Raw genomic sequence first — 27,389 nt, forward strand, 5'->3', positions numbered from 1 at the left:
AATGCTTCTGAGGTAGAAATTGTTTATGTTGTAATGCAGAATATAAATATTTTGCTATTCAATCAGTTTTCAATTCTGATGGTAAAAGTTATACAAGTTTTAGCAGTTCTACCAGCCAACATGATCCCTTGTTCTCAGATATGTTAGGTTTATTCTATCCTTCCATCACTGAGAAAACTTATTTCTCTTTTATTTTTACCCTCTACTCACTTTTGATGAAAATCAGTATCATATTATTGTCCTCTCTCGTATTTAACAAGCGAACAATGAACAATATTTATCACTCAGCAGAGTCAAAAAAATTTCAACAGATTCTTACCTGTAATTCTGTTTTTCATTTCCTATGTGAAATCTGTCATACTGTGAGTATGCCCGGTTTCCTTCCCAGTCCATTAATTCAATTCTTAGAGAATATTGCCTCTGACTTGTTATTGCAAAGATAAATTCATTTCCCAGCCAATGTTCACCTGATGGGCTACCAAAACCCTAGAAAAAAAGTTGGCAAAATAACTAGATGTAATTACTGTAATTGGTAGAACCTTTATACAATAATAAAACCACCAGTATGTTTTACCTACATATTCTAATTACTGGTCATATCTTTCTGTGCTCCAGTTAGACTGTCTCTAAAATGACTCTACTAATATGTAAGATGTAGGAATGTCATGAAGTTCAACTGATATTTGAGAGGGCAGTTGAGGTTATAAGTTGAAAATCATTTTCCAGTTACATGATATTAATAGTATGATGCTGTATTTGCACATCCTTCAGTGTGAATATTGGACATAGTTATATTCTATAATACATTTCATACGGTGCCAAACCTAGTTATCATTAAGACAATTAAATCAAAACAGATTTCTATACATTATAAAAGATAAAAAAAAGAGTTTACATTAGCATAGGTTATACACCAAATTCAAGCTAGCTGTAGGTGATAGCTCATGTCTTAATCTTTAAAGGAGAATGGACAATACCTTTCCTGTCAAGTATCTGCCACAACTAACGGAGGGAAGTTTGTAGTTTAAAATTCCCTTCTGTATGTAAGATCTGCTGGACAGGTCAGTGCCTCTTCCTATACACTATCCTAAAGCACAGGAGAGGGTATTGTAACTCTATTTTCTAAAAATGAAAAATAAACAGCAGCAGAATATTTAAGGTACTTAACTCTCTTCACATTTCATATATTCAGATGATCTTATTTCCAGTTAGGCAAACTATGTAATTTTCAAATAAGGAAAAATAATAATGAAAGAAAAAGTATAATCAATTTTCAGAATGTATTCCTAGATCTATATTTTTGTGCATTTTCCAGGTTTTAAGTTGTTTAAACTGTAGTGAATATTTTACTACTTTAAGATTAAAGATTTATTTAATGTTAATAATTTATTTACTATATATTAGAATTATTTTTCTTCATAAAATATTAGTTCATACCTGAGAACTCCTAAATCCATTTCTCATTTTCCTTTTCTTTCTCTTTTAATAGTAGAAATTATTTTAAACCATAATCTTTACTTGTGAGGAACTAGTCCAACATGACTGTTCTTATTCATATTTCTTAAGATAGGAAAAACGGAATGAGAAATCTTCTGGTTTGCTTACAATGATATTCTAGGAGTGTTTTAGAAGACCTTGTGGAAATTTCCTGATCAAAGCAAATGAAAGATTGGATTATTTCCAGAAAGCACATATTTTTAAAAGGGTTAAAGTAAAGAGAATTCCTTGGGACTAAAAGTTAGATAAGGAGAAATGTGGCTGTGAGACACATTGGCAAGACCTTGGTCTTCTCTATATACTGTTTCAGTCACTCCTATCATGGGATGAAAGTATTGAAAGTAGAATCCTCTCTCTCTTTTTTTCATGATTGCATTGCTCTGGATCCAGATCTGATTCATTGGGTCCACTGAGGATGAAATCCTGCCTCCCCAGAGGCCATGTGGTAGCGCAGTTAATACTCACTCAGGCAACTCACAGGTATATTAGCTTCAAACTTCTAAAGAAATTTAATTTAAAAAATTTAGAAGCTTAGAAGTTTGATTGGACCAAAAAATTAAAAATGGAGGGATTTTTGTTATTGTTGTTGTTCCTCCAGGGAATTGCATTAGAAAGTACTTTACTCAGGAGTCATTTTTGCTTTCACTGCCATACCTAAGCTTATAACAATATTTGGTGACTCACTGATACTAGAGGCTGAGGAGACATGCCCCTTTTGGCTACACTGAGTACATTAGTTTATGTTTTGAATAAACATCTCTGCTTTTTGGCTCAAAGACCATCAAGTGATACCTATGGACAAAGTGTGTTTAATCTGCAAGAATTGAAATTCAGTAATCTGTGGCAAGTCTCAGAGAAGTCTCAAACTATTAGGATACTATTAGTTGGCTTTTTCCTTTATGTTATTTCATTATATCCCCTTTCTCAAGAAGACTATTTCCTATAAGTCTCTGTAAATACTGGCTGTAGCTAATACTAGTGATATCTTGCTTTGAACACATCCATCTTCCAGAGTGAACTCCTGCTCCTCAAGCTTTCCCATTACGATGCTTCAGTTATCTCTCACCTACTGCTTTGATGGTAGTCACAATCATATTTGGCTTCACACATTGTTCTTAAAATACAAGAGCTGATTCCTCACCTGTATAAACCCTGCCTACAGCTGACATACCCTTCTATAGTTATCACTGTTTTCTATCTGTTCCTTTGATTCTTTCCATCTTCTTGCCTTGTCTCTCTACCCTGTGACTGTCACACATGGTGTCTCCTGTTCTAGCATCTTTGGCAGTGTCATACCACAGTAGTCAGTGGTTTGTCTCTGACATCTTCTGTTACCACTGGTCACTGCCACTTCTTTCAGAGGAAGGCAAAATGTGCTCTGCATTGACTACCTAATGGGAAGTTTGTTTCTCTAAAATGCAGAATGTAGAAGTGGAACACAGTTGTTTATATATCAGTCAAAGTGGGTTTCTTTGCAGTCTACATGGGTTTTATTCACAAAAGATATATAATTATCATCATCAGCTGTCTTTCTTTAAAGGAAGATTTTCAGGAAATTATCTCTCCCTTTTTCCCAGTGCTAGAAAGCTGAAGAGACTCCCCTTTGAACTGTGGTTTTGTTGAATTATATATGTCTTATCTTATTTGGATTACAGCCTATTCAGAATGTAATACATGTGGCTTTTTTAACATTATGTGTTCCCATATGTATCCTATAGAAACTCCAGACACCATATATAATTATTCTGAAATAACAATTTTTATTCTTCGTATTTACACTTCCATCTCCCTTTTCACACCTGTTATTACACTAAGATGAAAATCTGTCACTAGGTGGCTTGCTCTCCTGACCTGAGGAAATGAAGCTTCAGCAATACAGAACAGAAGGAATATACAAAGGAATATTAAAAATTCTGAGGAAACCCATCACATTAGTTATGAAAAAATGAATCTTACTGTAAGGGGCTACAATATGGAAACTCAGATAAGAAATGCAACCAAGGAAGTAAGTGGGATATAAAACACAGCTCTGAAGAAAGGAATGTTCCTAAGGAGAAGTAATGTACTTTATTAAACACCTAATATGGCTGGAAAGAAATAAACAAACAAACAGGCACTCAAATCTTTCATAGATCTAAACCAGAGAGAAGCAGTACATTTCTGTAAGCACAGAGCTGGCAACAATTTCTTCAGGTATAATTTTATTATGCCAAACTCAACTTTTTCCAGCTTGTATTTAGTCTGCAGTTTACTGCCTATATTTCAGAGCTGAAGAAAGACTTGCATGCATGCTAGTTTTTTCCAGATACTTTGGCTGACTTAATAGCAAGAGAGTTCTCCTTTTTTATATCTTACTTAGATTGTCTCTACTACAAGAACACTAATACTTTGACAAGATATGTAAGCTTTTGTTTGCGGAACAGAATGACAAAATATTAGCCAACTCCCCTCAAAAAAACTATTTAATTTTGCATTTCCATTTCCAACACAGAGGGTGCCAAAGAAAGTGGTTGTGCTTGGTTCTTCTGATTTACCTTCAAGATCTTTAGCTTTCAAAGTACATTTTTTAATTTTATCTTCAAATACAAAATATTTTTTTCTTTTCTCAGCCAGAAAACTTTTTTGTGCAATACTTTTTGAACACTTTTGAGGTTGGGTTAAAAATCACACAAACCTGAACTTCAACAAGGTTTCAGGAGAACTGGTGTCTGTGATGGGAGAAAGGCTGAAGCAGAAGCTCAGCAGTTGCCTATTCCAATTGCCTATAAGGACATGCAGAGCAGCTGGCCAAGTGCAGATGCTGAGCGTGTATTACCTCAGAGGATCCTTAGACATCTGGGAGAGATTTCAGGGACATAAAAGGGGAACTTAAGCTTCTGCCACAGAGAATCTTAGAAAATAATAGGGATTCAGGAGACTATTAGTAATAAGAATGAGAGTTCCATGTGGGACACAGGACAAAAATCCACAGAAAAGTAGACATCATTAATTTTGCTGTTCATGAGAGAATTCAGTAATCGTTCATTAATTAAAATTCAGTAATGAAATCCAAGCATTTTAGTTTATACTATACCACTTAAGTTTATACTTCTGCTCAAATTTGTGGGGCCCCAAGTGATAAGATGTCCACAGCCTTGCCTAAGACCATGCTTGTCATCTTCTTTGGACAAGAACTTTGGTTTTGAGAATGCCTTAGGGCACAGAGTTAAATCTTAAAATTTAACATTAGAAGTCATCTATTGCAGACCCACAGCTGTCATTAAATGTGTTTACTTCCCAGTACACATATACACTGTCAACACACTCATTGGTTTTTGTATTCATAACATTATAGTAAATACTTCCAAAATTATTTGTGTTAAAGTTTTGTGCCTAAACTCAAGGAAGTACATGAGGTGATCCAAGTTAGCCTCAGCTATCAATCCACTAGGAAAAAGAACATCTGTATTTCATGAATGTGTTTGCTATTAACTATATTTTAAATCCCTCTGAAACCCAGTGGGTTGTAAGCACTGTTCCAAAATTGTATTTCAAATTACTAAGGGACACTATTTTGTCATTATCTTTCTATATTTTGTTCATTATATGCTTCCAAATAGAGAGATTAATTCTTTAAACTTTAGATCTTTTTCCAATAATACTCGATTTTGCTTTTCCCTAGAAGTTTGAATAATATTTTGGGATGATCAGAAAATCAGAGGCTTTAAGTTCGAAAACAGTGTTTAATGTAATAGGGAAAGGTCAGAAATTTCCAGAAGTTCTCAGAATTCTCCTCCATTTTCCTCACTAGCACTCTATGGAACCTAGGACAATATAGCAGGGAAATAAGCTTGCATTACAATAATATGCTGTCTTAACTGTCCACTACTAGTCACAAATAGAATACACAAATCTTTGTGCTGACCTAACATGGATTATTATAATGTTTCATATTATTCTTCATAAACAGAAAACATTTATATTTTTCCTGCTGAAAATTGCATTAAGATCATATTTTGGCAAATGTTGATCTGAAACAAGATATAAAAATCACCAACAATTAGTAATTTTTTTTCCCCGGGCTTTTCCATTGAAGAATAATAAGGTGATGTTTTGTACCATATAGAGAGTAGGTTGTTCTTGTAGATGTGATAACATTTATTTTCAGAGGAAAAAAACCCCATAATATAGAACCTTACTGACAATTTTAAAACTACTTATGTGCTACGATGAAGTAAAGGTGTTTTCTGGTTCTTTATAAATATATAGTAGATGCTGTAAATTCTGACATAGTGCCCAACTTCTGTGAAAAAAAAAAAAAGAATAAAATATATAAACGTAATTTGTTATCCTTTTGTATGGATTAAAGTACTTCAAACCAGGAATCAAGGACAAAAAGACATGATTGTACAATATTTACTCTAGATGACATCTGAGTTCTACATCAGCTCATTTCCAATTGCATGGTGATTACCAGAATCAAAACTTCTAAAGCAGTCATGAAAAACAAAGAAACAGAATTCAATGCTGGTTTTAAAAATGCTCTTAAGAATTTATAAAGTTGATTCTTATTCAAAAATAATAAGGAGGGTGCAAAAGAATTTTATTAGCTTTGGCAAAATCTGTAAGAGTATTCTGCTTGAATCATGCTGCTCCAGATTCATTAAACAATTATCTCTCTAACTTTATTTATTTTGTCTGATAAAGCTCACAGGAAACTTTGACTTTTTATAGACAAAACAAAATTGAAACCAGACACAGTCAATATATCCTATGGGTTCATCTTCTGTCAGACAATTCACTGAATAAAGCAGATAATAATTCAGTGTTTTACAGTAATGACTTTCCAGAAGCCATAGAGAATATTCAGCTCCCTTTGCCTTAGCTGAGAATGTGGAATGGATTTTCTTTAAGACAATTTCTAGAAAAGGTTTGTATACATTTTTGTATACTTGTATAATTTCATTTCCTTCACTCTGAAATATTCATTATGTTATTTGAAATAAAGATATGGTCTATAGAAATTATTTCAATTTACTCAGACAAAAAATGTGTTAAATAATATTAACTTGAAAGAGCATGGGAGAACAACGCTAAATATTCAGATTTTTTTTACTAGAAAATGCTAACAAATGTTTGTTGACAAGTTTTAAAAAAAATGTTTAGATTGAAGCCAGAGGTACCTTCTTAAAAGACTAAAACAAAAACTAAGCTAAACAAAAATTAAGCTATTGTCAGTTTAAATGAAGGGCTAAATGTCTGTCTAATTAGCCCAAGTTTGAAAAGTGCCTTAAAACCTTGTTCATAACCTGCATGAATTCAGGCTGTTGCACTTCATTCTAGACCAAATATATTAGTAGACATACAGAAATTATGTTCACTTTTTACTTTTTTCCTTCTCAAACACACACACTGTATCAGTAGCAGCAAAATTTCCAATGAAGAAGAATCAGTGACAGAAAGCACGTTCGAAGTGCAAACCTTGCACAAAGGTTACCTCTGGTTAGGCAACGAACCCAAAAGAGCTCAGTTTTCTCCATACATATCCTACACGTAAAACAACTAGTACATCTGAAAATAGGGGACTTATTGAGACAAGTTACATTCAGAGTCTCTCTCCCAAACCATCTTTCTCACTCTAGGAAAAGTGGATTCTAGGAATGTACAGACACTTAGTGTGGCTCCTAATAAGAGCATGCCAGGGAGATAGATATATTTTAAAGAAAAGGAAACTAATTTTTTCCATATCATCTAAGAAAGAAAAATTTTGAGCTTAAAATTATTTAAGCTTAAGATAACTCTTTTAGTATTTGCAAAGAAATAAATGGTATGTCTTAGGGCTAAAAATTTAAAATGAAATAAAAAAGTCTTTAAAAAGAATATTTTTGTTTCATTTCATGCAAAAAGAAATACTTTGGAGAGGTAGGACTTAATTCTCTTTTCCCAATACACTGATTAATCTCAAATAGCAAAGATGAGCATGACTAGGAGCACAGATCCCAAAGGAAAGACCAAGAGCCTGTATGTGAGTTTGAGCAGGGACTTGAATTTAAGTCCCATAATCTGTCTAAATAGAACAAGCATCAAACTTATGGGTTGCTCTTGAATCTTTTGCTTTGGTTCAGCTGCTATGCTAAACACTTGAACAAGAATAGAAGATGACTGACATCAGAGTCAAAAAGTTGCAGTTCTAATTCAACATGAGCCCCAAAGTGAAGAGCTACTCCGACGAGTTCCAAATGGAGCAGATCAGACAGGAGATGCTCCTCCCTGTGGAGAATGCTCTTACATGATGAAAGCACACAGCTCTCATTTGGGAAGACCTCTGCTACAATTCTACTAAATTTTCAAGTCACAAATTTTAAAAACAACCTCACAGAATCTCACCTGGCTCTTCTAAAATAGTGTTTCCATCTTTTGGTTAGAAAGATTCTTTAATGGTGCTCTGCTGCTCTACAGGCTGTTGGTATAACTAGGCTAAATCTTGATATCATTACACAAAACTTATTATGTAACAGTCTTTGGAAGACTACATGAGTCTTATCAGCATAAAATTAATGGTGTTAAATTGAAGCAGGCACAAGTGTATAGTCATGTGTCAACTCAACACTTGAAACTGATGTTATTCAGTATTATTTGCATAGGAAAGGCTGTGCTGAGTGTAACACATTTAAAACACAACTGTACTCCAACACAAAATTTTGTTTAATTTTACATCCAAATGTATTCTCCAAAATGATAAAGATGCTTCCTTGTGTAGTAACACATCTGGTGCCCAGTCTAGTGATCCAACCCTCTCTGAACAAAATATTGTTTCATTCTTGCTCCCTTAGATCATTCTGTTGAAATGCACACTGTAGATTAAGCCTTGGTCAGGACCAGAAGAGTTTCATGAGGATATTTTCATAAAACTGAATATAGTCTCTCACCACCTCAATATCATGCCTATCTCTACTGGACATGCTGGATTTAGATCTCAGGAGAAGCAGAGAATGTGCTGACTATTTTTGTAGAACTGATGAAAGTGACAATTATCTGAGTAACAGTTTCAGTCAGAAGTGCCTGTTTATTAAACTAGTATGACATACCATTCTTTATCATGAAGGGGTGGGTCTCTATGAAAGGCGTTACTCACATAATATCTTAATACACATTCCACTCACCAAAAATCATTTCCTTATATCCAAATAACTTGGTAAATGTGTGAAAGAAACAAATTACTTCCATATCATTTACCCTAGTCCCTTGAAGTAAATTATTTTTTTCAGATGTAAAAAAGTTACGATTTTGAAGCATACTATAATAAGAAATGTATTTGTTATTATATGTTATAGAATTATACATGTCTTAAGTGTGGGATTTTTATCTCCTTGAACTCATAACTCACCCTAATAAGTTATTCGGTCAACACATTAATTCAACACCACCACCATTCCCAGCCTGACTGGTTTGCTTACACTACAGAAGCAATGTAACTTCTGTCGTTTCCAAGGACATGCATTCTCTAGTTTTTGCCTTTCTCACAAGTCAATCCTATTTTCAAATCCTTCACTTTTGTGAGAGGGACCATGCTGATATTGCAAGGCACTTTACAGACTACTTCACATTACTTGCAGGGGAAAAAACATAAAGCTGTTCCTGCTGAAGAAACTATGAGATTCGTCTTCAGCTACTAGCTAGATGCATGGATGTAGTACTGATAATTTTAGCAAAGGTATCCCCCTTCCAGAAAACTTTTTGTGTTCCTTTCCTATTTCCACGTTATCTTCAAAATGTCTCCCCAAGTTCTTTGAACCAATAATCCTTTCCCTGACAAGTGTTTCACTAGGCCACAGGGGGAAGAAGAAGCTGTGAAGAGTGCTCTGAACAACCTTTACTGCTCTGCTAAGCATAAGAAAGCAAACAAGAAAAGCTCCTATGCTAACAGGTCTAAAATCAAAGTAGCCCGGTGCCAACTGCCATTTGAGAATGGCATCACTGGTTGGGCATTATATGTGGATGTCTTTTGGGTCATACCAAAACTCCACTAAAATTTAGTGATGAGGATCTCGTGTCACAAAACTGTTCACATACTAAGGCCATGGGCATGTTCAATGTGCTAGTACAGGTATGACCGAGTAGTTGAGAAAGAAGGAATGAGTCACATAAGAGAAGGATCCCCATCCACTGGATGGCTCCTGTGCAAATCAGTCAAACACTAAAGCTCTCATTAGAAGGAAGACACGAGTTCTTATTATAAAATATAACTAGCTATCTATGAAGAGCAGCTGCATATGTTTGCACTTGGAGTGATCCTTCATAGCCAAAAAATTCAGGACTAATAACAGTGAAAGTGAAAATTTATGTCCATGTGAGATCAATCAACAATAATATTTTAAGGTTTACATATCTGACCATATGTACATTAAGTGTAATATTTTGTTACTTTGCCTTTATTTCTTTCTGTTACTGTTTGTGACCTAAGACTAAATTACTAGAATATAGCTCATTCCAAAATCAATGGAAGAAACCTCTTACTGTCATAAAACCACTACTGGCCTGTTGGTAGTGAGGAATCTCTGTCGAGTATACGTGTGTATATTTTTGTAGAAAGAGATAACAATCTGAATAGCCCCCCTGTAATTCAGGAGGAAGCAGTTAGTGACCTGCTGAGCCACTTGGATCCCCACAAGTCTATGGGACCAGATGGGATCCACCCAAGGGTGATGAGGGAGCTGGTGGAAGAGCTCACCAAGCTGCTCTCCATCATTTACCAACAGTCCTGGCTCACTGGGGAGGTCCCAGATGATTGGAAGTTGGCAAATGTCACACCCATCCACAAAAAGGGATGGAAGGAGGACCTGGGAAACTACAGACCCATCAGCCTGACCTCAGTGCCTGGCAAGGTGACATGGTTTGAAGCTGGCTCCCTGCCAAGTCTCCAAACCTTACCACCAGAAGTGTGTCCCCCCCCCCCGCCCCAAACCTCAGGGAGAAGAGGGAGAAAAAACAACCAACTAAGAAAAACCCGAAACCAGAGAGACAGCTAAAGTGATATATATAAATATATTTACACTTATATATACAATTTAAAATATATACAATTTTCACAAGGGAAGGGGAAGGGGAAAGGGGAAGGGAACAAAACCAAAATAAAATATATATATATCCCAAATCAGTAGCCCGAGATCTAGTAACTAAAGAGTTAGCAAAGAAAATATATCACCACTCTCCTTGGGACAACCGAGAGTTGCTCCGGGACGATCGCCGGCAACCTCCGCCTCCCAAGGTCGACAAGGCCTTACCAGGCCTCGCTCCCCAACACGGTAGACTCAACAGCAGAGAACCTGCACCTCCAAGCCGCCGGAAGGAAAGAGAGCGAAGGCCTCTCCTCCTTTCTTCTTATAATCTGGCTTACGTAAAAATCGTAGGGAATACTGGGTAAATCTGGCCCCTTCCTTGGTTACAAACTGGTCACCAAGGAAGGCCTAGCCCAAACCACCACACAAGGTTATGGAGCAGATCATCCTCAGTGCAATCACACAGCACCTACAGGATGGACAAGGCATCAGACCCAGCCAGCACGGGTTTAGGAAGGGCAAGTCTTGTCTGACCAACCTGATCTCCTTTTATGAACAGGTAACCTGCCTGGTGGATGAGGGGAAGGCTGTGGATGTGTCTACCTGGTCTTCAGCAAAGCCTTTGACACCATCTCCCACAGCATACTCCTGAAAAAGCTGGCAGTCCATGGCTTGGACAGGGGCACTCTCTGCTGTGTTAGGAACTGGCTGGATGGCCAGGCCCAGAAAGTGGTGGTGAATGGTGCTGCATCCAGTTGGCGGCTGGTCACTGGTGGTGTCCCCCAGGGATCAGTGTTGGGCCCAGTTCTGTTTAATATCTTTATCGATGATTTAGATGAGTCCATCATCAGCAAATTTGCAGATGACACTAAACTGGGGGGGGGAGTGTCAATCAGCTGGAAGGCAGGAGGGCTCTGCAGAGGGACCTTGACAAGCTGGAGAGATGGTCTGATTCCAATGGGATGAGGTTCAACAAGGCCAAGTGCCGGGTCTTCCACTTTGGTCACAACAACCCCATGCAGCGCTACAGGCTGGGTACAGAGCGGCTGGAGAGCAGCCAGGCAGAAAGGGAGCTGGGAGTTTGGATTTACAGGAAGCTGAACATGAGCCAGCAGTGTGCCCAGGTGGTCAAGAAGGCCAATGGCATACTGGCCTGGATCAGGAACAGTGGGGCCAGCAGGACCAGGGAAGTGATTCTTCCCCTGTACTCAGTTCTGGTGAGGCCACACCTGGAGTTCTGTGTCTAGTTCTGGGCCCCTCAGTTCAGGAAGGACATTGAGGTGCTGGAGCAGGTCCAGAGAAGAGCAATGAGGCTGGTGAAGAGACTTGAGCACAAGTCCTATGAGGAAAGGCTGAAGGGGATGGGGTTGTTTAGCCTGGAGAAGAGGAGGCTTAGGGGAGACCTCATCACTCTCTACAACTACCTGAAAGGAGGTTGTAGCTAGGTAGGGCTATTAGTAAGACAAGAGGCCATGGTCTTAAGCTCTGCCAGGGGAGGTTTATGTTAGATGTTAGGAAGAAATTCTTTACAGAGAGGGTAATCAGGTATTGGAATGGGCTGCCTGGGGAGGTGGTGGATTCTCCGTCCCTGGAGGTTTTTAAGATGAGACTGGATGTGGCACTTGGTGCCATGGTTTAGTAACCGTAACGGTAGTGGGTCAAGGGTTGGACTTGATGATCTCAGAGGTCCCTTCCAACCCGGCTGATTCTCTGATTCTATGACTTTTCACATGATGATAAAAGTTTCCTAATTTTAAATTCCTGTCAAAATTACAAATCATTAACTAAAAAGCTGATGAGTGTTTTAATTCCTGTGAACAATAGCAGCATCTTCTTAAATCTCCCTAACACTAGTTAGGTGAAGCTAGTTCAAGTGACTATTTCAATGCTTGATATCCTGTGAACCCAGGGAGCTCCATCATATGTTTGCAGTGGAATATACTTTTTATCTCCCAGCAATCTCTTTTCTTTAGTTTTAAGGAAAAAGTTTGGCATAAATAAAGATCCAAACCCCGAACTTTTCACAAATGCATTTAATGTGGAATAGTGGCAGAAAGATTTGTGCTACCACCTTTAGACCTGTTTGATACTATTTGAGTTCTCATTTAAGGAACACAGGAATATGGCTGTCAAAGGCTGTCAATGCAGGAAGTGTGAAGATTTTGTGGCCATAACAATGCATAACATACTTTAAAGAGTTATAATACAGAAAAGGATTAAAAAATAATTCAGAATATTTAGCTTTAACAAAACTGAGAATTATGGAAGATATTGCTTCCCCAATATGAGCTTCCAAATTATGAACAAATTTATTTTTTTCTGTCAAGAACATTCTCCTCAGTCAAGTCATATGGTTTATGTAATTTTTGTTTAAAAAAACCCACCCACATCTAAAGTTATTTTGCAGTAAAATAGTGGAACCAGAATCAAGAAGCTTACAAAGAAAATTCTAAAATGTGCCTTGTGCGTTTTTACTCAGTCATCCTCTCCCTTCAAAAAGAAAGTGATAAACATCATAATCTAACAACTGAAAGAGGTTGGAGTTCAGTCTATAGTTGTTTGATTCTTCAACTATTTGGGGAGAAAAAAAGAACCTGAACACTATTTTTAAATGGGTAAAACTAAAACAGAGAAATATCCATCATCAATTAATGCTCTAAGAGGGAACAGTACAACAGCTTGAGATTTTGTCTCTTTGTTCAAGTCAAACACAATATTAATTTCACAAAATGGTGAAGACCTATCTTGAATGAGAAAAATATACAACTAAGTATTGCTATTGAAGCAATTAGGAACAAAAAAACCTGTCAGAGTTTAAAGGCAAGAAAGGTGGGCAGTAAGAATGATAACAAAACTGAAAAATGGACCTGAAATTGTCACAAGAAAAAATAAAATAAGGCTTACAAGAGATGGAGTAAAAAGAATTAGGAGGCCACATTCTAAAACAGAAGTTGAACATTTTGCAAACAAAAATTAAATATAACATCTGGAAATTTTTGGAATTAACTGAACAATGGCGTTAAGAAATAAAATCTTTGTTGGAATGGTAGCTCTTATTATGTATAATTCAGTCATGTAGGACTTGCAAGGACTAGTGGGATGAAAGCATGTGGTCACCAACAGCCTGACTGTCACAAACAAGAAGGTCTTCCAGAAAATGAGTGAGACCTATGTCCAAACTAGAGCTTACTCAGAGAAGTGAACTGTAGGAAATATGTCAAACAGTTCAAAGAGGTTTTCAGCTGTCTTTTAAGTAAGCAGAAGACATGGGTGTCAAAACTTGACATACTAGCTAAAATTTACTGACAGTCAGAGGAAAGTCAGATTGTTGCAGATAACGTGATATAAATACCCACTAGAATTGCATCCAGAAATACTGCCTGAGAAAGTTCTGGTGACTACCTCTGTGGTCTGGCTCTCAGTCTGTGAAGAATTTAAGCTATAGAAGAGCACTGGTACTACGGAGGTAGCCATCAATTTGACAAAACAGCTTTAAGGTGAATAGAAAAAGAAGAAACCCCACCAGAAATGGAAGTGGTTTTGTAGCTTTTCTGGATTTTGTGCTCTTCAGGCACACATGAATGCTATTGATGACTTCCAAAACAAGCTGGCAGCAGACTTGTTTTAAGCACTGAACTGTTGTTGGACTCAGATGTTAATCAGAAATATGAAATTAAAAGAATGTGGAATTTACCACTGAATATCATTCTTGTCTCAAAGAAATCAAACGAAAAAACAGCTGCTGATCAGAAAGGTAGAAGGTTGTTGCCATAAAGCTTAGAAATTCAGCTCAGAGTCTACTATGTACAAGTGATCCTAATCTAGCCCATGACATTATGAATAACAAAAAAAAAAACGATAGCTTTTCTTCATCAGTGAAAGGAAAATAGCAATACTGTAGCAATTAAGACAGGCAGTATAATTAAATACTGACATGTAGGAAAAAAAACCAACTGGTTGCAAAAAAGATTGTTATGAGCTGGCCAAGGCATGCAATTTCAAATACCTATTGAGAGTTTTTATCCAGTGACAGAAAACAAGAAAGTAATTGTAAAGGTCTGAGGAAGCCCCCAATAGACTTGACCCCTAAGAAGCCCCCCTAAGAAGCTGATGGTGAATGTTGGGCTATCAAGGGTGGAATAAATACTGTGAATTTCATGGGAATTATTAAACTAGACACTAAAAGGCTAGAGAATAGGGAATCTAATACTCCATCACCTAATTTGGCAAAAATGGAGACAGTCACTGGGAAAGGTGCATTCATCCAAGAACTGAAAACTGGAAAATTATCAAGAAGATTTGATAGCCAAGTTAGCACATGAACTAACAATTTACTTGGATTTCATTATTGCTAATGACTGCCTAATAAGTGCCAGAAACTGTGTCTTAGAAAGTAAGCTCGTGGAAAACCCCCTTCTAAAAGGGTTTTAGATTTGCAGATGGCAAGCAATAGCTTTTTAAATTATATTCTCCTCTAGAGATCAAAACTCTTAATAGTGTTTTATATTCCCTCCTCCTGCAAGGAAATATGAAAAATGGTTGAAACTTGCTTCAGGGTTGAAGTTTTCTTCAGTGTGATCTTACCTGCTGTTACAGAAATTATTCATTGTTTCACTTCAATTTTTTTCCAACAAGCAACAAACAGTATAACAGAAAATTCATTGCAAAATGGGACAGAACAGATGTAGTAGGTACTGACAAGAAAAGGACGGGAGGATGAACTTAAGCAGTTTCCTCTGAATTTATTCCAGTTACTACTGAATGTACAAAACTGAAATGGCTCAAGAGATTTCATAGTCAGAAATGAGTTCAAAGGTGTAAAATACACTGCACAGTGAAAGACTAATAACAAAACTGAAGAATACTGGTAAGTACATATGCCCCTAAACAAGAAGGTGGCATAACCAATCATGTATAACAGTAAATCTGCAGAAAAGCTTTTGTATTTATTACCTATTGGTTTAGATACCAAGGAAAGTGTAACTTTGTTTTCTAGAGTGGAGATTGAATGCCAGTGGAAATAGAGCCAAAAGAACAAGGAGGAAAAATTAGTAGCACTATTGCTGTAGTAGCACTGATTTTGTAGCAATTTATGGATGGATGAAGTTGTATACTTCCTCTTTTCAAAAGATTTATGGCTACTTTATCTCTGACTTAACCTATTTCCTGTATTGGTGTCTGGAATAGGAATTGAAGCACTTCCATGTAAGCTGAAAGTACCAGCATGAAATTGCATCAAAGACAATGACTGCCTTGTTTTCAGGTGATTCTTGTAATTCAGCACTGCTGTCACTCATCCTTACAGAGATTATTCCATGTGCACCCTTTCCAAGTGAGGATCTCATCTTAGAGTCAGAGCATATCTGAACAGCCTCCTGAAACTGGAACAGTCAACAAATTGTGAGGGCTCCAGCAGTAGAGCTGATTGGTGGCCTGGAATCCTGTCCAGCTCAGAGACTGGTAATCAGTACTTTCTTTAACTTAAAAAATGCAACAATTTTCCAGTTTCTTTTCCAATAAGAACTAAATGCTCTGAAAATAAAAGTAGCCCCAGAGACATATTATTACTGTTATTTTATTAGGATGAAATTATTAGATATGAATACAAAGAGAAGATCTTAACAAATCTGGAAAGCTGCATCTGAAGTACAGGCTGAGAGAACGCATATTAAATTCAACCACTTCAAGTAAGACCAAGAACTATTGTGTCTCCCACCACACAAACCACTTTATATTGGAAGAAACACCAGGAAGGGGATGGGATGTGGTCCAATAGACACCATGCACCTTTTCTGAACAATCAAGAAATTAAATCAGTGGTGTTATTGCCTTGAAGCTCAAACACTGTCACATATCCCAGTAATGTAGAGAACGTCCATCAGCTTCTATCACTCAATATTCAATATTTGGTGTTATATGATAACTACTGAAGGGGTCCTAAGATAGTTACTTGGGTAAATGGTTCATAGAAGTAGAGCAAGTCTAAATCCTATCTTGTTTCATGACTTATAGGATAAGATATCAATAAAAGTCCAAAATAAATCCTTTTTATTTGATAGAAGTAAATGATGTCTTAGAATATTATATCATTCCTAAAGAGAAGCTAAATTAGTTCAGACTGCTTGAACTAGACAAAACCAATATAATCTAATTCTGAACAGGCTCACACTATGGTAGAGGAAAATTAGAGGAAAATCTTTGACTACATGAAGGGATATATATGAAAAAGACCATGTGGGATAACTTTACAAAGAAGGACTGTATTTATATAACTGCTAAGAAAAAGCACAAGAGATAAAAACAGAAAATCTCAATTACTGTGATATGTATAAATTGAAAATCCATATGTAGTGAATTACTTAGGTTTCACATACAAATTCTAATTTCCTCATAACTAAAATTGGTAGGATCTTCAAATTTTGTTTCCCTCAAAATAAATTGATGGTTTATATTTTATTTGATTCTGCACCAAAATCAAGTAAAACAGTTTTTACATTTTCTACATTATGAATTCTAAAAAAAGTTTACAATTTGGCAATTCTGGTAAAAAATATCTTGTTGTCATTTTAACATTACTTTTAGTTGACATATACTATGAAGCAGATTATATCCTCTAGCTACCCACAGGAGCAGTGTCTGATCCAAATTATTATTTTTTATAATTTATATCTTCAAGTAATAAAAAATATATTAAAAGCATGCATAAAATCAAAAATTAGATTTAGCTTCAATAATATATTGGGTTTATTTCTGAAATTGTAAGTTCTGTAACAGAACTTTTTCCCCGTAGATATTTTTACTGAATTAAACTTGCTCTTTTTCAAAAACATTTAAAACACTCTCTTTGTTTAGTGCTTTTTGAAAACTGTAGAAAAAAGACATTTTGCTACCACGCTGATAACACAGTACTGAAAATTTCACTAGGAATGTCATTGTAGTCCAGGCCAGTCCTCAGGGACTCAGAGAAAGGAGCTCCATCAGAAAGTATGAACAGGCAGCAAATGAAAAAAATGACCAGTTATTTAGATTGAAGTAAAATTTTTCTGAGTTGGCAAAAGGAAAACAGACTGCTTGAAGTCATGTCATATTTAATTTGGTAACTTATTTATTTTCTCATAATCCTATTTGAAGTATCAACATTTCCAGTACATGAAAATGATTGGCAGAGGTGTTGTATGACTTGGGATAAACCCCAGTAAGAATTTTCATTCCTGTCTGAGGTACTCCAAGTTCTGAAGGAGTTCCCCTTAGCTGAAAACATCCAAACATTAGAAACATCGTCACATGTCTGTTACCACTTAACGTCGCAGCAAATCAAAACTTCAGAGAGACAGATGGCTGCATTCTGGCCTCGCCTTATCTTTTATATCTCAGTTTCTGATCTCAAAGAAACTCTAAGTCATGGGAAATAATACTCCACTAATTGAGTAAAAAGCATTTTCAAAAGTAGCAGACATGAAAAAAGGTAGCTCATAAAAACTGCGGGACCACACCACATCACTATAAGCAGAACTATCTACCTAAGACAATAGGAAGTAGTATTTGAAATCTGACATTGTATGAATTATACAGCTATTGTACATTTTTCACCTTACCATTTTGTATTCTTTCCAGCTTTTCTGAAAATCCACACTTCCATCTTCTCGATGTTGTATAACTGTCCATCCTCCTCCTGCAATTTCCATATTGCAAAAGACCTATGCAGTAAAAAAATAAATAAATAAATAAATTGAACCCCCCTCCAAAACAACCAATAAAACAAGCTTATGTAGGAACCCTGTCATCTTAAAGGGGAAAAAAAGTATTTGTGAATAACAGAATTAAGGAAGTATGTTTTCCTATGGATTCATGCCCTATGCCCTCAATGGTATCTTCAGTCACTTGATCACAACCCGTGCTCTTTTTATGTTTAGTATAATTTTCCCAGTAACGTGTCCTTTCAGCACATTACCCAAGAACACCTCCCCATCATTCCCCTCTACATCTTCAGCTTTCCCTTTCCCATTAACTCCATGTTCCTTTTCTATTTTCTCTGCAGTGCCCCTGAAACCACTCTCTTCCTCTTAACAAATGAGTAATTCTTTCAGTGTTAATAATGTTTTCTATAGCTTTTAGCAGTGTCATTTGGTCTAAGAAAGAATCTTTAGAATTCCTATAGAAAACACTCATCCAAGGAGTCTGGAATATAGCACAGATGAGGTTATTCTGTTTTGGTTTGAATTGTAATATTACCTACACTTCCAGGCAGTGTCCCAAAATGGGACAGTCGATCTCAGACTAAGATGCCTTACAACTGACAGAGAACATAGACAGAAATAGGCTTAAGACAAGTTCAGAAGTTAAGATCTACTCAAATTCGAGGTTAGTATCCAATTCAGTTAAATATCAATTTATCCTGCAGTTGACTAGAGAACCATATTCTACCCTCAGGAAAAATCATTCAAATATCTCCTACTAATAAGCGCTGTCATAGTAACACTATGCAAGTGCTTTTGTTTTAATTTGCATCAGGCATGCCAAATGAAGTCCTTGTGAAGGTACAGGAAGGAAATAGAACACTGAACAGTCCAAACGTGAATTTGATTTAGGGTAACCACAAGAAACCCTACAATTTTCTAGATGAACATTGTGGCCCTATTCCTTCTTCAGGGAAGACATTGTGAGTCAAAACATTTATCGACAGGATTTAATTTCTTCAGTTTGATTTACAGTGAGAATTTCTAAATTATGGATTTACTGTATTTATAAGCCACTGCAAGCTCCCAGGAATCCACTGCCAATTTTTAAAGCATTAAATCCTCAACTGTATTAAGACTATTAATTTTAAAGGTGCACATAAATTATGGGGTTTCATACTAAAATATAATAAAATACCTATAAAAAGACTTTGACATTTTCTGAATAATATATCAAATTGAAAGTGAAAACTACACAGTGAAAGAAAGTTTTACCAGGAGTACATTTTTCACTAGCTATCCCTGTGTGGTCTGGCACTTTCCACAGTGGTAGACAGAAACACCTGCTGTATTAACAGGAGTTCCAAGCCGATTATAGAGGTTCACTGTGCATAGCTCTACACTTGTCTGTCCCAGACAAGGTCAAGGCGCTCAGCCATTAAACACTATTTAACATGTTCCAATATTTTAACTTCTGTTAAAAAGGAAAAGGATAAAGAAAAGTGACTTTGAATTTGCATGTATATCTAGAATCTGAGCTTATAATTAATAAAACAACCTGATTCAGATTGAAAGACCATCCAAAATATTGCACTCTTGCCCTTCCTTAAATGCATGGGCAAAATTTCTCAATCTCCTAAAAGGTAAATATAGGATTTTTCTACTTATTTTAGCTTTACGAACTAAATTATTAAAAGCTTTATAATGATCATTTAGAGATAAGCTAAATTATTAAAAGATTTTAAAGAGAGTAAACAGAAGGCAGAGAATTACCACAAATTTCATTTTCAGTAAATGCACACTAAGGCATTACAAGTCTACATTGTTGTCATGGAGCAACAAGTTCAAGACCAGCCATTTGAGATTCAGGGAATGCATTTCTGTTACGCAAAAACTGAGTCTGATGGTAACCATGTCAGAATGCCAGTTTCCACAGTATAAGGGGCTAGCATACTTTTAATGGGTTAAAATTCTGTCAGGTATACTCAGAGACACCATTGACATCAACTGAGTAGGAAGTCCACAAGTAGAAAGTAGAGGGGGAGGAGTCAAAGGCCTCATTCATGGCAACAGTGGCTGTTGCTTTTGCAGAGTCATAAAGACTCAGAATATATAGACCTCACTAGGAACTGATAACATTTTCAGTGCAGCGCACCCCGAAGTTGTTAAAAGTCACGCTTGTGAGAGCATTAGAGAAGACAGTGAGAGAGTCAACACATTGATTGTGATTGAAGGGGAGATGTGGAGGTTCCACGTACAGTCAGAGCATCACCCCTGCCCTGCTTCTGCTCCCGAAGGTGACATGATTCCTTCCACTTCAAAATGGTGGCAACCTCACTCCCACTGCTCCTGTGTTCATCAGAAGCTTCTGCTTCCCCTGTAGCTGACCCCATCTTTGCAGGGGACTGAGAGGACTCTTCTTTCACTATTGCTCAGGGACAATAATTTGTCCACATTATCAGGCATTGCACATACACACATCAAAGTAAACAAACTAATTAGTTTGATAGTTAGTTCTATCTTTTTCTCTTTCCATATAAAAAAAAATGGAATATTATTAAGATTCTTTTAAACAGAAATTAATCACTAATTTTTGGTGCGGGGCTGGAAGAATAATGAACTAAATTAATGAACTGTTGAGTCTAGGAACATGAAACAATAATTGTAGTCTAAATTTTTAATCATATAAAAATGAGATATATAAATGGTAGGGAGCTGTATGCATTAAGGATAGTTTTCTATGAATATATGAATGTAAAATCAACAAAACACTAGAACTGACAGTAAAATTTTTATATATGACAAGGGTATTTTCTACTGAATATGAGGATTCTAGAAAGCATGCCTTAGGAAATATAAAATGAAATGAAGGTATATTTTTGTGACCTGATGTATAAAATCACTTTGAATGAGTTAGTTGCTGGTGACTGTGAGTATTACAGAAGGTAACAATATATTAGGCCTCTTAAAACATGTCAGGTTTGTGCACTGCATTGTGGTAATCCAGATAGCTAATCCGGCTTTAAACAGGCAAGTATGTCTCCATGGAGTACCTATCAGGGTGTTAGAGCAACCTAACTGTGTCTGCATGGTGCTACCTCTGGGCTAATTAGTCCTGGCACAGTGCTGAGTTGATACAGTTTTGAAGCTATCTCAGCCAGAGTTAGTTCAGCTATCTGCACAGCACTACCTTGGAGAATGTTAAAATGACCTTAATGTCTGAAAAGAACATCTGTTAAAGCAATCACACTTCTCACTTGACTAACATGAACATGCCTGGGATCAGCTTGTGCTGTGTTATCAGTAGAGCAAGACAGAAACAGGTAGTAGCAGAAATGCCCTCTATGCGCAGACACACACTCCCACATTTTCTTGCTAAAACAGGAACCATCCAGGAAAACATAATGCAATTATATCAGCTGAGTTATGTTATCTGTATTGATTGATAGCAGTGTCTGTAAACACGGATATAGGGTAAACACAGGGTGGCTTCCATTGTGTCACTGTCCTTATATTGACAGTGAAGTGGGTTTAAGGTAAATATACCAGAAGCATCGGTGTCACAGTGCTTTCAGATAACCACTGATTTTAATTGCAATCCAGCTTCTGAGCATGGTATACGAATTTCAGTAAGGCTAGGAAAAGCTACTGCCAATAGGTATATGCATTTTGGGCATAGATGTTACCTCTCTTTTCTGAGTGGAACAGCTTCTGCAGAATTGCTTTTTTTTTCTTATCCTGCTCAGTAACACTTAAAAGGATCTCTTTATTTTATGTCATGTCAATTATTTTTCCATTCGTATTCACCAGAATTATACTGATCTTGGCCCACAGAACTCTGCCACCTTCCTTGGTAAACTATCATCATCATGGCTGGGCTTCGCGAACGGAGATTTGGGAAACTATAATATCTTGACATTTGCAGGTTTCCAAAGGCCTCCAATAATACCAAAATCAGTTTAGAAACAAGTTTTACATATCTTAATATGATCATAAACTTACTATAAACAATAACATTGGTAATATTTGTTACAGTCTTTTTCTGTTTGCAGGGTCACCATTTTACTGCAGTAAGAATAAATTCACCAGGCAGAAGTGGTTCCCTCCCTCCTCTTTGGCCCACTTTATGGACCCCACTGTATTTCACTCTCCCAGGTAATCAGCCGTTAGCCTTGGTGGCTGCTCCCAATAGTACCTTGCCAGCCTTTCTCTGTGGATAACTTAGGCTTAGGTTATCCTCTCATGTTCCTAACTTTAACTGACTCAGGTACCGTAGCAATAAAAGCCTTCCAAAAAACTAGTCTCCTTTACAAATTGGTGTTTCATTTTCCTTGAAAAAACCCTCCCAAGGTTCTTTTTGGAGAAGAACGGGATTATAAATGCTTCATCATTTCAAGCAGTGCTAACACTCAGTACATTGTGCTCTTTACAGACAAAAACATTCTTCTCTGTTCTCTACAACAGAAGCAGGATTTTTGTAAATCCTTATCTTTCTTTCCCTGTGCTACCAGATAATCCCCCCCCATCAGCTTCCTCTTTATCACACTTTACAAATTGTCTTCTCAATTTTATCGCAGATTTATTTGCAGCCATAGCCCAATTTAACTAAGCTTGCCAAGTGGGAGGAAGAGAGTCAATTATGAGTATATGTTGGAACTTAGGAAGAATTCTCTGTCAGCGGGAAAGAAGAATGTCTGGAATAATACAGTTAATAATTTTTTCAGTCTATTGTATTTTTTTTAAAGATTGAATATAACCCAAGTTATTTATACCAATACAATACTTTGCAGAATGAGAACTTCAATAAAGTCTCTAAATGCTCTTTTAAGTCCAGAGCAACATGATATTAACAAAGAAGAAAATAAACCAAGTCTTTACCTTTTTAGGATCTGACACATTGTTAATATAAATAGTGTAGACCCCAGTTTTGTTAAAACCAGATTGGTATACATCTGCACAGTCTCTGAAAGGCTTTTCTTCTTCCTTTTTTGCATTCTTTAGTAAAACTGCAAAACAAAAAACATGATAATATAAGTTACAACAACAGTCTTAAGCATTTCTGTACCTAGGAAGTCCACTTTTGCACACTGTATTCTTTCTCTACACAGTAATAATTGTATTGTGGTCCTTACAAAGTTTATGCATTTGGTAAATTTTAGTAAAGAACTAGCAAGAAACTTTCGGTAGTAGAGTAGGCACCAGAAGTAAGTCATGATGTAAATAGCTAAACAGAGCATTGCATCTACTGAGAGGTGAACACAGTCAGTTCTGAGTGCAAAGGTCTGTGCCCCTGCAGGTGCTGCCTCTGACTCAAGCTGTATGTGGGAGATTGACAAAGAATGTCCCACAGATGGCACATGGAGGTGGAAAACTTGTTCAGTGTTGTGATCTGACACACACCGAAGACAATGCAGACCCTATAAGGAGAGAGCTTGTGCCCTTCATGAAGTAATGCCTTTTAGCAGCATAGGAGGTTGTGGCAAGGCAGCTGCTCACTTAAATTTATTTTTTGGAAAAGAATAATTTAATTATTTTCATACCTATGTACATAAAAGTTTCTAGATATAGTTAGTGGAAAAAAAGAAAAATCAGTGCTACTTAAGACAGATGTTTAAAGTCAAGATTTATAGAATTCATTTTTGGCTCAGCACAGGAAAACAGATAATGGTAGAACACCAGTGTAGATCCAGATCCTGTATATTATAGGCAGACCACATGTATGAGTCTGGGCTTAGAAATCAGGAGTGTAAAATGTCAAGGATCCCAGTCTTGAACAACCAGGAGATTCCCTGAAGAAGGAGTAAAAACTGAGAGCATTCCTTCACTTTCACAAACAAAAGTCGCATGACCCCACACAATGCTGAAGGATATGATTTCATTCCAAACACATACTTTAAGCACATCAGTATTCCCATGGAAGTCCATCAGTCTGTTCAGATTCTTAAAGTTAAACATGTCTTTAAGCACTGTGCGGGGTTCAGGCCAGCACTTCATTAATCCTTATAATAAGGAAACAATATTTAAGTCCTCCAGACACACTCATTGTCTGGTGACAGGCATATCTTGTTCACTTTTGGCTTGAAAGTGTGAATTATAGGTGAAAAAGCGACTACGCCTTATTCACTCCCAATGAAGTGGCCTGTGCTGCAGAAGTGGTGTTTAATGACACTGATGTGCAACAAAGCAATGGCCCTGCACAGCATGTGTGACTATCCAGGCCAGGTGGTGTGCAACAAGGCCAAGGGTTTGCAGTTTGATGTACTCTCTTCCCTTTGAATACCTCAAAGCACTATTTTAGGATGGCAAATTCCTGTCAGATCAATTAGCATTAATTTAATTTCACAGATGGGGAAACTGAGGAAAAGTAAGGTTAAACGCTTTGCCTCAGTCATTCTGTGAAAAGGTGAAAATAGAAAATAGTGAGAAATCCAATCCTGATAGTAAGACTGTATTTTTCTCTAGGTAGGCATTTTACATACAAATTACATTATTCTTTGCCTTTTATAAGTATTATATTGTTTCGAATTTTATTTTAGCAAACAAAAATCCCTTACTTCTCCCTTTCCTTTTATTTTTTTCATATTTATTATTTTTATTCAAGATCATCAATACAAATAAAACTTGGTTCATATATTCACATACGAACTTCAACTAGAAAATCAATGGTTTTGAAACTTGGCCATATTTTGAAAAGGTAGAGCTGGCAACACAGTAGATGACACATTTCCCTGTGAGATGGCAGGGAGTGAGGTCCTCAGCAAGGTGTACATCAACAATGCACTCTCAAAGGTACCATTTTTTAGATAAGACATAGAACTGAGGTCTTTGCGATTTGTGTTAATTATAGACTTTGTGGTACTTTCAGTAAGCAGATGGTGTTAGTATCAGTGGCCAAAGTCCAACCTGAATAATTACTTGGGACTGGAGCCAAAGCCTAGAGGAGTTAAAGCAAAGCCCCTCATTGATTTCAGAGGGCTTTAGAATAGATCCACTCTTCCTGGCCTGAATTTCTCTAATGCTGTTGTTTCAACTGCAGACATTAGTCTCTCTTGTCTAAAGAATATATTTAGTTGTGCAGAGGTAGCATTCATTTCCTTCAGTCTTAAAGTACTTATATTTTATTAGCTGTATGTAGAGAGATTATCTTACCTCTATTTAACTGTTATACACACATTGAAAACCACTTGGAAATAACTACCTAGGAGTCAATCAAGGAAACTTGAATTTGGCTTGTTTTTAACTGAAAGTTAGACAAAAGAAGTCATGAGTATATTCTAAAGTTCATATTATTAAAATTTCAAACCAGGTAGGATTTTAATATCAGAGCAAATAGCTCTGAAAACAGCTTTCTAAGGAGATGGATCTCTAGGAACCATCCTTAGAAATAAATTATTTCCTCCTGCTTAAAGACTGAAAAAATCACAATAAAAGTGCTGTTTGTTTAAGAGACAAAGGTGAAAATGACAGATAAATATCTTAGATACGCCCAGTTCTTCCCATCCTTCCTCTTAGTATCAGACAGCTGAAGTAGCTGAGATCACAGAGAGCAGACCTGTAATTTCCTAAAATTTAAGCAACCCACTACCTGCTGTTTTTACACCAGCAGTTTTATTCAGGGAACCACTGTAGCCAGAAGATGGCTTTCCTTGGGTGCCTCTCATCCCTCTCTCAGGAGCTTGTGCTCCCAGTGGAAGAAAAGACCAGTTCCTTCACAAGGAGCTGCACTATTACAGATTGTGACACAATTTATTAACCATGACCAGCACAAAGTTTAGTTTTATTTAATACATCACACTGTAATTTGCAAGAACAGCCCAAAGTTGCCAGAAAATTAATACTCAGGAATGTTTCTGGTAATGTTTTTTTAGGATAAAAAATGTTTTCTCTAAGGTTTGCTGTTGTTTTTCTAACTTAATATTCCATACAATTTCCAAACCACTTTTACCTACTATAGTTCCAGACTGTTTTTTCTACAACATTACATAGACCTTGAATCCTTTATACGTTGTGACGTCCCTGAATGATGTATTGGCTCACATATGGTAGATGTGTAAGTAAATTTCTGAAAAAGTAAGAAAGTTCAAATAAAGTTCTAAAACAAAACATGTAGCCATTACCTTTCTTTGTCAGATTCAAGATCTTAATTGACTTTACACAAATTCCTAATGTTAGTTTAACTGTTTTCAAATACAATGCTTACGCCAGAGTTTTATGTACCTGAAGAAAAAGATAAACCTATGTCAAGTAAAATAATATTATCATTTTTTAAACCTGAATGCTTAGCCAAAATTTGAAGCCCTTGAGAGCTTTTTTTATTGTCTTTCCTGGATGAATAAACTGGTGATGAAGTCATGGTCCTTTGAAGCAATGAAGTCTATGTGGAAATTCCTGTTTTCTTGAAGAGAAAGAAAATCAACAAGAAAAAGAATTCCTTTCATTGCATTTCCAAAAGACTTCTGGTCAATTTTTAGCCTGATAATTTTATCCTTGGTCTACACTACCTATGTTACTGTACTTAATGTGAATTGTTTCTTTCAGTTATCAGCCTTTCAGCTGTTTCTTTTCCTCAGTGCCCTGGATGATGACTGGAGTCCATGCAGCACAGCAAGTACCATCCATAACTGCACAGGGGGCCAAATCAATGAGGTCTCTGCTGACCCACAGGCTGTGAACTGCCAGAGGTGAGCAGCTGTTCTGCTGCACCTGCTTACAGGGCATTAACTTCCAGTAGAAAGCCAGGGTCAGCACCTCAGGTTGTAGCCTCTGAAAAGGACTTACCTATAAATTGTAAAATCAAGTCAATAGTGAATTAGTTTACTAGTTCCTAACGTATCACAAATGATGTTTGCTTTTCTGCCAAATGTTTAAAAAAATACAAGCTGACTGCTAAGAATAAATGGCTTCTGAAACATTTAGTAATCTAATGTTCTCTTCTAGAAGTACAAATAGAAAACATACAACATCTATCTTTTTTCCTAGATGTATGAAAATTATCTAACCTCATCTCAACTAAGAAAAAAATAAAACAGTAGACTTGTTTTTTTAAATTGAGATTTCTGGTTGTTTTTGAGAAAGTTCAGTGGTTATCTCATTGTTTTTCAAGTCTCCATCAGATATCTGGTGAATGAATAACAGAGTTTGTCTGTAAGCAATAAAGAATATTAAACTGCAGTTCTTG

At 36.5% G+C, this 27,389-nt stretch overlaps 1 protein-coding gene across 3 annotated transcripts in view; it reads right to left on the reverse strand.

Annotated features, from left to right (window-relative positions):
* The window catches only part of ANGPT1 (angiopoietin 1), a 156,865-nt gene that overhangs the window by 38,853 nt on the left and 90,623 nt on the right, over window positions 1–27,389 (reverse strand). For all 3 annotated transcript variants that reach the window (XM_027657203.1, XM_027657206.1, XM_027657204.1), the window contains exons 5-7: window positions 23,090–23,217; window positions 18,131–18,232; window positions 320–486 (exon numbers count right to left, since the gene is read on the reverse strand). In XM_027657203.1, coding sequence (XP_027513004.1) covers window positions 320–486; window positions 18,131–18,232; window positions 23,090–23,217 — 397 coding nt within the window. The remainder of the gene's footprint in view (window positions 1–319; window positions 487–18,130; window positions 18,233–23,089; window positions 23,218–27,389) is intronic.

Source organism: Corapipo altera, unplaced genomic scaffold, assembly GCF_003945725.1.
Source record: "Corapipo altera isolate COAL_440 unplaced genomic scaffold, ASM394572v1 52b, whole genome shotgun sequence".
Lineage (NCBI taxonomy): Eukaryota > Metazoa > Chordata > Aves > Passeriformes > Pipridae > Corapipo > Corapipo altera.